Source organism: Chlamydotis macqueenii, chromosome 3, assembly GCF_036417535.1.
Source record: "Chlamydotis macqueenii isolate bChlMac1 chromosome 3, bChlMac1.mat, whole genome shotgun sequence".
Taxonomy (NCBI): Eukaryota; Metazoa; Chordata; class Aves; order Otidiformes; family Otididae; genus Chlamydotis; species Chlamydotis macqueenii.
The window spans coordinates 117,214,240-117,228,302 of NC_141558.1; the positions used below are offsets into that span (position 1 = coordinate 117,214,240).

At 39.7% G+C, this 14,063-nt stretch overlaps 1 protein-coding gene across 1 annotated transcript in view; it reads right to left on the bottom strand.

Annotated features, from left to right (window-relative positions):
* Positions 1 to 13,845, bottom strand: part of HNRNPLL (heterogeneous nuclear ribonucleoprotein L like) — a 29,424-nt gene extending 15,579 nt beyond the window's left edge. The window contains exons 1-4 of the mRNA XM_086745231.1: positions 13,537 to 13,845; positions 6,545 to 6,663; positions 5,063 to 5,300; positions 637 to 722 (exon numbers count right to left, since the gene is read on the bottom strand). Coding sequence (XP_086601357.1) covers positions 637 to 722; positions 5,063 to 5,300; positions 6,545 to 6,663; positions 13,537 to 13,734 — 641 coding nt within the window. The 5' untranslated portion in view covers positions 13,735 to 13,845. The remainder of the gene's footprint in view (positions 1 to 636; positions 723 to 5,062; positions 5,301 to 6,544; positions 6,664 to 13,536) is intronic.
* Between the last annotated feature and the right edge of the window lie 218 nt (positions 13,846 to 14,063).

A 14,063-nucleotide genomic window follows, 5' to 3' on the forward strand; every position in this document is an offset into this window, starting at 1 on the left:
TAAGGTGTAATCACATCAGACTTTGGACTTTGCAAACCACAGTTACACATTAACAACTCTGAACATTCATTCCACGTACAACTTAATGCTACAAATGCAGTAAATAGTAGGATAACAGAGCAAGGAATTTCCTCAACACATGATAAACAGATCAAGGAGGCCTAAGTTGGTCTCATGCTTTATTAAAGTCAGACTAGTAAAAAAAGCAGTATATATCTGAACTATTTTAGAAGAGTCAGAAGAAGTCAAACAGTATCTCTGCAATCCCTTATCCATTTCTTGAATATCCACACAGACAGAAGCCATGCAACTTTTGTGTATAAAGCACTGTGTAATCTACAACATATTCCATGCCTGTAATTATTAGCCTTAGGGCCACCTATAAACATGGTTATCAAGACAATTGTTGACAATGTCATTTTCCTATAGAGATGAAATGTGCAAGTCCTATTTTGTCTTATAGACGTATAGAAATTAGAAATTACCATGTCTTAGACAGAAATTAAAAAATAATTTGGTCTCAAAATTATACAGTATTTTTCTAACATTCTCACGCTAAATACCATCTGCAGTCAAGAACCTACAGAAAAAAAAAAAAAAAAGAAAGAAAAAAAAAATCACACTCAAAAAGGATATTCAACCATAGCTTGTATTCCATTTCTCTTGAATATAACAATGCGCTGAACTTTCCCAACAGGGTTGCATACAGTATACAAGACATCCTAAGGAAGAAGAAAAAAAAAATATTTTAGTCAGATGTGAAATTTCAAACACTTTAGGTCCACAGAACATTTTCTTGCATTGGCATTTAAATGCCAAAGATCGCAGAAAAGGCTTGCTAACTTTTCATTTATAATTGTCCCTATACAATTTCTACATTCATGAATAGCATTTTTATAGATTAATATAGTACAGGCAGTCAAATCTGAAAAACAGGAGAAAACTTCTGTAAGAAGTACTCATGCAAACATTAGTTTAACAATTATCTTCAACTGTGTTAAAACCCAGTAATTGCATCCATGCTTCACGCTGTGCTCCCTTTCAAGCATGCACTGCAGCAGTTCTACCAAAGCAAAGAGAGACAAAGTAACACTGTAGTTATAGCACATTTCGTTTCATAAGATGAGCATCTGAGGGTTTTTTTTTAATTGTTCATGTTCATTTTCAGAAGAGTAAGCGGGGTAGTCCATGATGTAATCTTAGGTAGCTTACCAAAAGGAGAATTTAAATCATATTCACCTGAATCAAAAGACACTGCAAGTGGTTGCCATGCTTCTCCACTTAAGGCAGAGAAAACCGACAGGAAACACTGGATTCATGCGAACTCACTGTTAACACTCTGGTTTCACCAGTAGTTGTCTATATTACAAGAAGCCAATAAAACTGAAGACAATCTTCAGCTTGCAGGGGAACTAAACAGTAAGGAGAAAAGCTCGCCTCACATCAGGACAGGCTTATGATGTGGTGCTAGGAGCATCTTAAACTACAGCTAATCACACATAACAATCGGGCACCATAGTACTAGAAACTAGTCTCCAGCATGAACATGGCCAAGAAAAGTAACTTTATTTTAGAGTGATTATACACCCATACTCAAGAATTCCCAAGACTCAGGCTTGAGAACCTGAACAAACAGGAACTGCCAACTGCAATTTCTTGAAACAATTCACCTGTTACATGACATTCAAACAGCTAAAAGCACATAAGCTTTACTAGACAACCATTTTCACCGCTAAACCTAGCGGGCAAAGACAGACATCTCAGTGAAACACTCTACCACAATTTTTCTTTATATATAACCCCCTCCTTTCTTTATATCTAAACCAAATACTTCCAAAATGCTCATTCCAAGATCTTAGTGTACATCCTCAGGTTTACTTGGGGTACAAGAGGAAGAAGAGGGAAAGGAAGTAATTACAGTATTTATTATTATGTTCTGCAGAAAGTGGAGCAATTGAGAGGCAAACAGGTGGAGGGCATGCTGGATTTCTTAAAAACAAAACAAACACACACCTCCACATACCCTCTCCCGCTCCACCAACAAGAAGTTGCAAAAAGAGGATGTCTTATTGCTGGCTACAGCTGCAGTGGGGTAACTCCTGGCTTATATAAAATACCATAAGATTTAATATATGGGCATATTACAATGAAAACAAACAAACAAACAAACAAACCCACAACAAACCAAACACGTTGTCTATGCTCACTCAGTGGCCTTGCTTCAGCAGTGAGTGTTTTGCGTAGTTAAATGAAGCAAGCAGAGACTGTAAACCTTAACATTTTTCAGAAGATGGACATTTTTAGAAAGGATTCAAATAGCCTGAACCCCTGACAAACAAGATTTCTGAGATCATTTATAGGTATATTTTCTATGCACAAACAGCTGCCCTCCATCTCTTCTCGTTGTAGAGAAAAGAGTCCTGAAAACTTTCCATCTCCAGGTTATGTTAATTTTCAGGCATATGACTTCCCTTCACAATTTATCGCTCAAATGACTTCTTCACAGCCACTTAATTTAAAGGAAAGAAAAAAAAAAAAAAAAGCTGTTTTTTATTTTTTAAAAAAAAGAATTGTGTTGGTTTATTAAAAATAAATAAATAAATAAAAGAGTTGTGTCAGCTCTACCCAAAATGCCATCAGTGTCATTAGCCAGCAGGGACACACACAGCTAGATTTTTAAATTTTATTTTAAATTCAGCTACTTTAGATTACCAAACCAACCAAGTGAAATATTTTAAATAAAAAAATTAATACTAACATTATATACATAGTAGAATATCATAAAAAGGAGGTGCAGCAACCTAATCTCAGAAGCTGCCGACAGTTAAGTTTAAAACATTTCAATTGCCAAGGCATACTGCACCTTCCTAGTGCGCATACAGAAGGTTTAGAAGGTAAGTGAGACCTAAGAGGCAACAGCAGAGGTACAGCTGAGCAGACAGTAATGACTGCAGCAGGAGCGGTCACATTGAGAAAGTCTGTTTGAACAAATATGTCTGTTCTTACAGACAAATCACGGACAAAGTTCTACTCACAGATAAGGAAACTGGGAAACAGAACTTCAAATGACACCTTCGGCAGAACTTTTTCAAAACACCAAACCCTCATCACAAAGAGGTGAAAAGCAATTAAGAATTAAATGCAGTTAACTTGCCCTTCTTGCCCTCCACTGCCATATGCCCCTCTAAAAAAACTCTGCTAGAAAAGAAGCACATCACAACTGTAATGAAGGAAATAAGCTGCAATAAAATTTTAGAACTATTTAGCTTCTTCAACAAGATGTCGTTGAGCAGATCAATTTCTCTGCAAAAACTGCATCTTGTTTTCAAATAAAAGCTCTTAAGAACTATATAACAGTTCGATGCAGTTATTCAGACTTGCCACTTAAAATTGGTTGCAATTTTTCATCTAATTTGTCTATCATCTGTACTTCATATTTAAGGAGAGAAAAGTGTTGAAGAGGAAGAAGTGTTGGTGGGCTTTGTGGTTTTTTGGTTGTTTTGGGTTTGTTTATTTGCTTGGTTTTTTAAATAACGCAGACTTTGCATGAGACATTCTTCAGCTAAGTGTTTCTTTAACCAGTTGCCCAAGTGCAAAATTTTCATTTTTCTCATCACATTCCTAAGCTGTTATGGGTACAACTGCTCTTCCCAGTTGCTTTGACTGGGAGTTTACACTATCTTCAACGAGCTCTGATGCTTGCAAGTAATTTTGGAAATCTGTCTGCTTCTAGTGCTCATTGGTATACTCTAGACAAAGAGTTGGGAGCAGCAGGAAGAATTCTCCTAGCCCAGAACCATGCTTCTGCTATCAATTTCCTTAAGCGTCTATGTTCAACTCAGCTGCCTATGCAAGTGAAATTTAAAATGCATGAATGAAACATAGTTTCCAAAATTTGTATTATAGTTACATACAAAGAATACTTTAACTTAGTCAATGGATTTGTTCACACAGCAAAAAGCAGGTATATTTCTAAACACTGATGAAAAAGCAACTCATACCTTGCCATGCTTTTCTACAAAGAAAACTGACAGTAGAAAGAAAATCCATCATCCACTAATGAATCAACAGGCAAAAACCTATCGACATTCACAATACAGGGAAGCAAAAAGCATGATACGGAACTGACCGATTGAAGTAATTTCAGGAATATTAAGTGTTTCAATCAATTTGCTAACATAACATACAGCACATTAAACAAGACTTAGTCCTCGCATTAAGTTATATGGTTCCACACAACCCAAACACTTTGGTTGATCAACACAATCCTATAAATTTACCTAAGAACAAGTAACTTATGCTTGTATCATATTATTACAAGTCTGCTTAAAGTAGACTTTCAAATTTTTTTCCTGAAATACTTTTGTGCAATTTAATGTGTACTATAAAATTCCTATGAAAAATACAAGTATTCAATGCATGAGAAAACATGTGTTCTTAAATAATAGCAAAAAATATCTGTATAGTTTAAAAAGACATGCACATGTCCATAAATAAATGGCAGTAAATTAGGATGCAAGTGTACATATGCTATGACTTAAAATACTGAAAAGTAAAATGTATCAGCCCAAATAAAAGTGAGGAAGTTTCCACCAAAGTGGAGCTGATTATCAACAGATGAAGGTTTCAACTTTCCACAAAGTAAATACTTAAGAATGAAATAGAATAATCCCTCCTACTAGAAAAATTACTTGCTATTTAAGCTTACATCACTCAGAGCCTAAAAGCCAATTACATTCCTGTTGTTGCAGCAACACATTTGGAAATATTTCAGAAGTATGTAGCAACTTAAACATTTCAAAATCCTGACCACTGAAGTCTTCACGTGTATTGCAAAATATCCGTACAATGAGAGTGGATCATCTCAAAAAAAACTTTTTTCCAGAACATGTATGTTACTTATGTGAAGATGGTGTAAAGCTTTGGTAGGAATTTAATTCCTGACTCAAATTAACAGTGTACAATTTTAACAAATAATAGTACAATGGAAAAATTTTAACAGAGATTGCTGCTCCCTGGCTTTTATTATTTCATTAAAAAAGAAAAAGAAGAAGACTCATACCACTGTAATTGGGTAGAGAGGATTCTGAATTGACAACAGGAGAACTTTATTTCCACCAGATGGGTCATCAGTGTTCCCTGGCCGAGTAATCCTCTTACTTGTTGAGTAGTTGAAAAAGGCTTGCTGTCCAGCAATGTATACAGGTTCATCTGCTGCAAATGTTACACATTTCTTTGCACTTTCTACATTTTCAAACTCCACCAGAGCCTGGCGCTTAAATGGCATCATCATGACATAGCTGGTGAGAGAAACATTACAGTAAGTTTTCCTGTATGCTTACTCAAAACAACTCCAAATTGCCAAAACTGTCATATATTATGTGTTTTTTCTAAACAAGGATATAAAAGAAACATAGGTCTCCCTGCTTGCACTTCCCAAACCTGGTCACCACACTTCTAAAGCATTTGCACGAAACAAAGAAATGCAGCTATAAGATAAATAAGTAATAAGCAGTTGTTTTCCTGAAAAAGAATAATGCATAAAAACTTTCAACCAATACAATGAACAGTTAATCATCTACTAACTTATTAGAACTGCAATTAATATTACAAAAAATTTGCTAAAGCCATTTATGAGGTAAAGGATCAAAGTAAATGCAAATTATGAAACACATTCAAAATTGATATATTAAACATCTTCGCTGTTGCTAAGAAATTTAAAATACTATTTTTAAGACAAAACTTACCTTAGAGGAAATAAACAGAAGTATTCTAATTAAACAAATTCAGACACAGACAAACTCAAGAAGCTTTGTCAGCTGACTAAGTTTTAAAAAAGTAAAAATACCTATATGTATTCCTGAACAAGCTTATAGACACTTCATTTTATTAATTTATTTTAAGTTACTGGTACAAGTATAATTCAATTATTTGACTATTAAGGCAGTGAAAAATGCTATTGTACTACATATAAAACTATTTGATTTCATACATGCATTTACTTGAAAAGAAATACATGCTTCCAAGAAGCACTTAAAACTGAGAATAAGCTGGCTTTACCCATTCACCTTTACTATTTTGTTCACAGATGAGGAATCTTTAGGCTATATGACTTTTGAAGGGGCTTTTTCTGAACAACCATCTCATTCTGAAGGTCCTAACCATATCACAAGCACTCCTCCCATATGAAATCATAGGCAAAAGCATTATTTGTTCTGTGGCCCATCCTTACTTTTGGTATATTCACTTATATGAAGACAACGACCCTTGTGCTGTTCTGCAATTTAGTTTAGCTACAGCTCATATTAAGGCCAGGACTAGCTATGCTACTGAAGTCTGATAGCAGACAGTCTACAATTCTGCTTGACCAGACTTGCCATATACAGAAACACAGAATCTTCACACAACTAGAAAATCCTTATGCTTTACTATTAACTAAGTTCTGGATTTCAAATGGCTACCACAATGTACTTGAAGAGGTCCAAGAGACTTAAATAAAGCTCCCAACTTGTCCAGAGACATGACTTTACACTTCTTGACATACCATATGGTTCCAAACTTTTCAAGAGCTTCCACAAGATCTGCTTCCACAACTGATTCACACAGCCCTCGGACATGGACGACAGGAGAAACAGAGACTTTGTGATGACTTCCCCCAGCATCCTAGCAACGAAATGACATTTTAGAATTCAACACAGAACAAGGAATATCACTATAATTAACTAAAATTAAATATTTGGCAGACATTACACTGGGTCCAGAAGCAGCCATCTAAATCCAAGCATATTTTAAATAATTCAACTTTTCTTTCCAAGCAGATTGCCAAGTCCAGTTGCTGAAGTCTACTTAAAATGCTTTGCAGATTTAATTCATATGTTTGCACAGGCAAAATTTTTCTAATATAAAAAAAAGCCACGTAACACTTGCTTGAATTGCAGGTCTTCCACCCTATTCGTTAAAAACATTAAAAAAAAAACCAAAACAAAACACCAACTTCAACATGCACAATAGCTAAAATATTTCTGATACTCTTCCTGTTTGTTAATGTCAATATTTCTTTGAGATAGGCTAGGGGGATAAAAAAGCAAGAACATGCAAGGGCCAACAGTAAACGGAATTAAAACTTATTATTTTTCTAATGTACACAGATCTGTGCCCCACAATGTAAGAAAATGCCAGCTCTTTACTTGAAATAAACCCAGCCTCCTTTCTAATTCTGAACACTCTTCATACACCTTTTTAAAAATGCGCAATTCCTGTACGCATGGGCGTGCTCTCCCTTTTCACCTCAATGCTGACTACCATTAACAGATTCAGACATCACGCATTAGCACACAGAATTCCCACTATGAACATTTTTCAGAGCTACAGCGTCGGTTCTGTGTGACTGAAGAACTTGGGTTGGAATCAGCTCATATTTCCACACAAAGCCTGAACTAGGGCTGAAATTCACCTTATATAGTCTAATACACAGGAGTAAAAAAAAGAATGAAACTATGTAAGCCAATAATTGGAGATAATCAAAGAAAGATTAGAGATAAAGGGCACGCTAAAATATACTGTAATTACCAGCACCCAAATTTCGACGTGTAATGGCAGTGTAAAGTTGATGTATTCAATTTAGCAACTATATCAATGCATTTGATCTAACAGATCAAGTCTTGTTGATTTTTCACAAGAAGTAGTATAGCATTTTCTGGAACTAGAGAGAGATTCTCATTTTAATTACTGGAGCATTCAGCTCCAGTAATTAAGTAAACACAATGATTGCTACTACTGCTACAGATGTTCAAGTAAAGCTTTTCAGAGAGTGGACCATAACGGAATGGTATTTCTCTCTCCCTCCTCTTGCAAGTTCAATCTTCTGTTACAGTTTCAGTTTGTGTTTCTCTGTCATGCATATGCCTTTGTATTTTTCTTTATTAGCAGTCCATTTAAGCTTCCCTACTGAAGATACAAATCTTTCTAATAGTAGAAACTCTGAAAAATTAAGACTTATACTTACTTCAAATCCATTTTACATAAGTTACATGCGCATATACAGGTGTCTGCACTTCTGCAGCTGCAATTATTCTCAGAACCCTCAGCAAATAAAAAATTTGCTTTATTTTGTAACTAAAGAAACGTTTGGCTTTCCAACCCAAATTTCCTTCTCCCATAACACCATATGGAAAGCATTCTTTAGTAAGGTGTTGTATAGTAGATTTAGCAAGAATCAAAAGTCATAGCACTACTGCTATTGTAGTAACTTGCACGGAAGCTCAAAAAGCGTAGAATAAAAAAAAAAAAAAAAACACACACACCAACCCTCACAGAACAGTGAGATCTCAGTCGCTTGCCATGAAATTAAAAAGACTTATCTACATAGCATTTCAGAACCCAATTTATACAGATAAAACCATGGAGGCTATAAATGGCCAAATCAGAGGGCCTCTGCTTTAATCAAAATAGTTTCTAACCAACAGCAGTAAGCAGCAGCACAAGAAGCGAGCGTAAGTCAGTCCTCAGCCAGGAAGCCGCAAACTAACATTCACAGAGCATACTGGTGAAAGACATGAACATGTGCCACAGGCATATGTTTGAGTGCAAGAAAATCTTCACGAAGGGTAGACATACATATTATCATCAAACAAGTTTTGCAGCTACCAAGCTGCAATATCAAGCAAATCTAGAATGAACCTTGATTTCCTCTAAAAGAAGGAGAAATAAAACCACATTAAAAAAAAAAAAAAAATCAAATGCGTCTGTCAGTGTAAAGCATATCCACAGCTAAGGTCAGAACGTATACAACTCTTCCAACTGCTACTATAATTTCTTCCCGGGGATGAAAAACACAGGATTTTGACCAAGATCTCATGGTCACTGGATCTTGAAAACTGCACGTGCTACAGTTGGCACACAGACAAAGGTTACAACAAAGCATCTGCTCACATACAGATTAACCACCACCAGTATTTCTCTGCTTACAAAAGGAGTCTTTCAGTAACTCCAACTCCCACAATGGCACAAAAGCCCCATGCAAAACTCCAATACAACACTTGCACTCCACCAATGCCGGGAGAACAGATTACCTAACGTTACTGCTGTACCCATTAATATATATGGCTTCAGGGTTTTGAAAGTTCAATAACAATTTATTGAAGAATCATTAGCTGGACAGAAAATGCAAGTATTAAATAGAAAATGGAAACAGACTTCCTTTCTAACTGCTCAAGACCAGTAACAAGGACAGAAAAGGTTTCCCTCAAGAAAGAAGCTAGGAACATAGAAATACTTAACATTGAAACTGAGCTCCTGTTGAGAGCTGAGGCACAAAGGGAAGTGCTGACATAACCAAGCAGATGAAGCACAAACAAGTTACTTCACATACATAGGACTGCAACAGAAGCAGCTTCAAAGAACAGCTGTAGCATTGTAACATCCGTTCTTTGGCGACCTACATAATCTAGACAACACTTTAAATATATCATTGATTTCTTGATAACAAATTATGATCTGCCATTCTAAAAAGGAAGAAAGTCATCATGGGCTCTAGGATGATGTCTCTCTTGCTCACCAATTCCAGATTAGAGATTTTTTTACCAACTGTTTGCACACAAATGTCACATTTATCCTTTCTCCAGACATTTCCCAATCAGTATAGTCCCCTTAGTTGTATTAGTCTGTACTGTCTTTTTTGGACCATCTGCTCCTTTACCATTTCTCTCCATACCTCCTCCATCTCTCTTTTTCTCCTTAGTGCAAAAGGATGACACTCCTCCTTCATATTCTCTCCCCCAAGTACCTAAATATACTGTTATTTTATTTCTCACTGTTCAGATTATCTTATTCATTCTCAACCTTTTCCTCTTGCTGCATCCCTCTTAAATGCTCTGAAATTGCTTTTATAAATATGAAGAACCAAGGGGGAACGCCCCCAAAGGTTGCTTATTAGGCATATAAGTGCCTGAGGCTTCATTAATGCCTAACTATGGACTGATCTGCATCCAACTGCCTTGCAGGATGTTAAGGGTAACTAAAATTACCACACTATAAAGGCAAGGTGAAGGTACACATTACATTCCCCCAAAATCTCAGTTCTGCCCACTGCAGATGGTTTGATGAGGAAGGGCTTTCACAAGCAGATACGCAGCAGTTCATGCACACTCTTTGACTGACAGTTGTACTACATGATGATGGCATTACTTAAAGCTGTTTAGTCTGTTGTACACCATCCCTGCTGATCACATCTGCCCGACTTGAGCAGTTCTGTCTCTTCCCTACAGAGATACAGGAGATACCTCTCTCTGTGACACCTGGAATTCCTGTAGCTTTGCAGTGACAACAGTATTTCCAATACACAGTGAAGTAAGACAGCATCTCAGGAGAACCAAGCAAACAAGACAAAGTTGAAGTTCCACAACAGTAGAAGAATATACCAGGTTTTTTATATTCTGGTTTTTTGTTGTTGTTATTGGTTGGGTTTAAGGGCTGGTGAGGGGATAGGCAGGAGAAGGGGTTTAAGGTTAATCACACCCCGTATTCTGGAAGGCTACCTGGCAATTTAGTTTTGTTTTGGATGTGGAGTTTGGGGTATCGTTTCTTTTGTTTAATGTATCTCTCTTCCTAGCACTCTCTACCACTGTGTCCTTTCAATGATTACAACTGCTACAGAAAAGAATACCTGCCCTATGGCCCCTTCTGCTAATTCTGGATCTGCCTTGAATGAGAGCAGATTCAGAATTAGCAGTTGGACTAGATGATCGTTGTAGGTCCCTTCCAACTGAAATACATGAATTTATTTTCATCTTTGTTCAGCACAATCCAAATATCCCTTAAATAAAACAAGCAAACAACACCCAAAACAAAACCCCACACACCACACAGCATCATTAGGAGATTCAACCTGAAGTGTTGGAAGGAGAACTAGCCTGAAGGTAATGGTTACTTTTTCTGAGTGAGGACAAAGAAGGGAGGATGACTTACACTTACTCCATAAACAATTTTTAGCATGTATTTCATTTAAGAAATTGATAAATGAACAAGTCTCTGCAAAACAGGTCAAGATCTGAACTCATTGCCATCTAGCTACTGTTACCACAACTGCCTGTGACAGACACGGAGCAACTGAGCTGTGAAGTGAGCTGCTCTTCATTTACCACAAAGCACAAAAGACGCACATAAGAAGTTACAGCGGAGTAGCTGAGAAGCTGCAAGTTCACATCCCTATCTTACCTTGCGGTAGCTTGTAGTTATGTTTGTGTATTTAGACACCACATCTCACTTCTGCAACTGTAAGAACAGGATAATCTTCCTTACTTCATAGAAATATTTTAGAATAGGTATGTCAGAGACAGTGAGGCAGGTGGATGCTACAGAAAATACAGGTTGTATAAATACAACATTAATCAACGAAACTGAAATTCAAGGGAGGGAGAGGCGATGCAGCTGAAAGGCCCTCCAAACACCCTCAAATGCAGCTCTTAATCCACATTCTCCCAGTGTCCTGACCCTTTGCTACACTGCAATTCTGACTTCTCTGTCAAAGCTTCACCACCACTCAACATTGCCTCTGTAAAAGGAATTCTTCCAAATTGTACTCTCCCCCACAGAACACTTCTGCAAGACCACTTCCTCTACTCGCCCAGTCAAAATTCTGTTCTGTTCCAGGCTCTCCGTGCTCCTCAGCCTTGAGATGAGCCACAACAAAGAGGTACACCTCAGGAGTGTCCACGTAAGTGGGAAACAGAGGAAAAAGAAGAACAAAATAAATATTGGTTTTCTCCATCTGGATCTCCCATATAGACTTTCTAGGCACTCATTTGAAAAAAAAAATTAGTGTTTAGAAAATTGAATAAGCCATTGAAAAAATGGCTTACTGAACCAAATGAAACAATCCCAGAGGAACAGGAAAATGCCACAATAAATATAGCCCAGCAAGGAGACCCCACCAACTCGATAGCAGGGTCCTACCAAAACCACCGTTTTTATACAAAGAGAGCATATAATCTATATGAGTGTACAGTTCACCTACATTGTAGGACACACATTGCGAGAAAACAAAAACAAAACAAAAAAACCAAAAAACCTGCACCCATGAGCCTACCAGACTCCTACCACTCTTTTTATTCTAGTCATCCATTTTCCCATTTCTCCTTCTAATTCCCCACTGCCTATAGTCCTCCTACTTCATCTTCACTTACTCTTTTTCTGCTCTCTTCTGAGCAACTCAGAATACTTACATTTGTTCCCTCCTCTCAGCCTACCTTCATCTTATATGTCTTTGTCCCAAACCACATACAACTTTTATAAGCTAAGAACCTTTCCTTGGAGAAAAATGAATAAGATATGTCACAGAATAAGTTTCCTGCATATTTTTCTAAACTATTAGAGGAAAAAAAATAAAATTCACATTAACTAACTCTAATGAATAGATGCTGGTATTTTGCTATTAAAAGCCCCACATAAAATTACTAACAAAAGTGCCCAGTCATCCATTTTTCACATGTGGGCTTGATGTTATAGTTTTTTTTCTTAACAAACTAGTTTGATCTCTATTATCAAGACAACTTCTGTCTCTCCAGCAGCAGACCTGTGAATATAGCTTTGCCAATAAATCAGAGTCAGTGACCACACATCTCCTTGAGGCACACTGCAACTGACACAAGTTTCCCCAAAATCCTCATGTTCTTGACTTGCCACACGTTTGTTTCAGTTTCTTTACTCACAAGACTCAGCACATGCCATTCTTAAAATCCAAAATGTAAAGTTACAGTCATACTCCATGCTCTTGTTACCTAAAGCAGCAAGGCAGTGTGTCCTACACATTAACTGGGATAAACTGAGGTCAACATGAAGACAATTAGACAACAGAATGAAGGAAAAAAAGAAACCAGAAAGAACTAGGAGGCAATCGTTTATGATCAGCCGTAAGCTGCCAGTCACAAAGGTAAAACAGAAGGATAAAAGAAACTCTCTGCCTCGCTTTCTTCCTCCGCTCTGCGTTTCTATAGTTACCCTCAACAACAAGGCAAGCACAAAACTTGCAATGGCAATATCCCAAACGGCAACAAGCTGCCCACGGAACAGAGACAATCCCAGAGCTGCAAAATCCCGACGGCGCACACCTCGCAGGCTGCAAGCTCGCTCCCTTTCCCCAGGCAATCACGGTCAGAAACAACGACCCGCGCACACCCGCCGCGGGGACAGAGGAGAGGGGGACAGGACCGGGCCCGCTTCCCGCCCCCCGACCACGCCGGCGGAGCAGCCCACCCACACCGGAAGAGCCTCCCTGCCCGGGGGGAGGCGGCCAGGGGGCTCCAGCCGCGGCCAGGCAGCGCGGCCGGGGCTCCCACCCCAGCGGGAAGCCCACCTCCCGCGGGGAGAGAGCCCTCCCCCCGCTCCCCGGTAAACGGGGGAGGGGTGCATCACGAGCTTCGCCCCACGGGGGAAGGAGGGACGGGGGAGGGGGCCAGCTAGCCGCCCGCCCCCTCTCCCCGCCGGCAGCCTGACGGAAGGCCCCCCCGCCCCCACCCCGGCGGCCGCCGCATCCCTCACCCCGCCCGAGAAGCCCCCTCCGCGGGTCGCGGGGGGCTTGTCCCGCCGGCTCTCGCTCTCCTCCGCGCCGCTGTACTCGATCTCGCCTTCCTCGGCAGCGGCGCTGGGCTTCAGCCTCTTGGCCTGACTCTCATAGGCGCCGTCCTCCTCCTCCTCCTCCTCCTCGTACCGCTCTCCAGACGACGGCGACGACGACATGGCCGCGGGAGGGGAGGGAAGAGAAGGGAAGGGAAGGAACGGCCCGGCGGGGGGAGGCGACGAGGGAGCGACGACTGAGCCCGGCGGCGGCGAGCCCGAAAGATGCTCTGCGCCCCCTCCCCCCGCACACACCCCTCCCCGCGCCGGGAGTGGGTCACGCCTCCCCGCCGGCCACCGACGCCGCGATTGGCTCCGAGTCGGGGAGGGGGCGCAGGCGCCGAGGCGATGGGCCAGCAGGCATGCCCATCCGGCGCTGCCGGCGCGCGGACTGGCCGGTCAGCGTGCCCGTCACCGCACCGCGAGGCCGCCTGGGCACCGCCGGGCGCGCT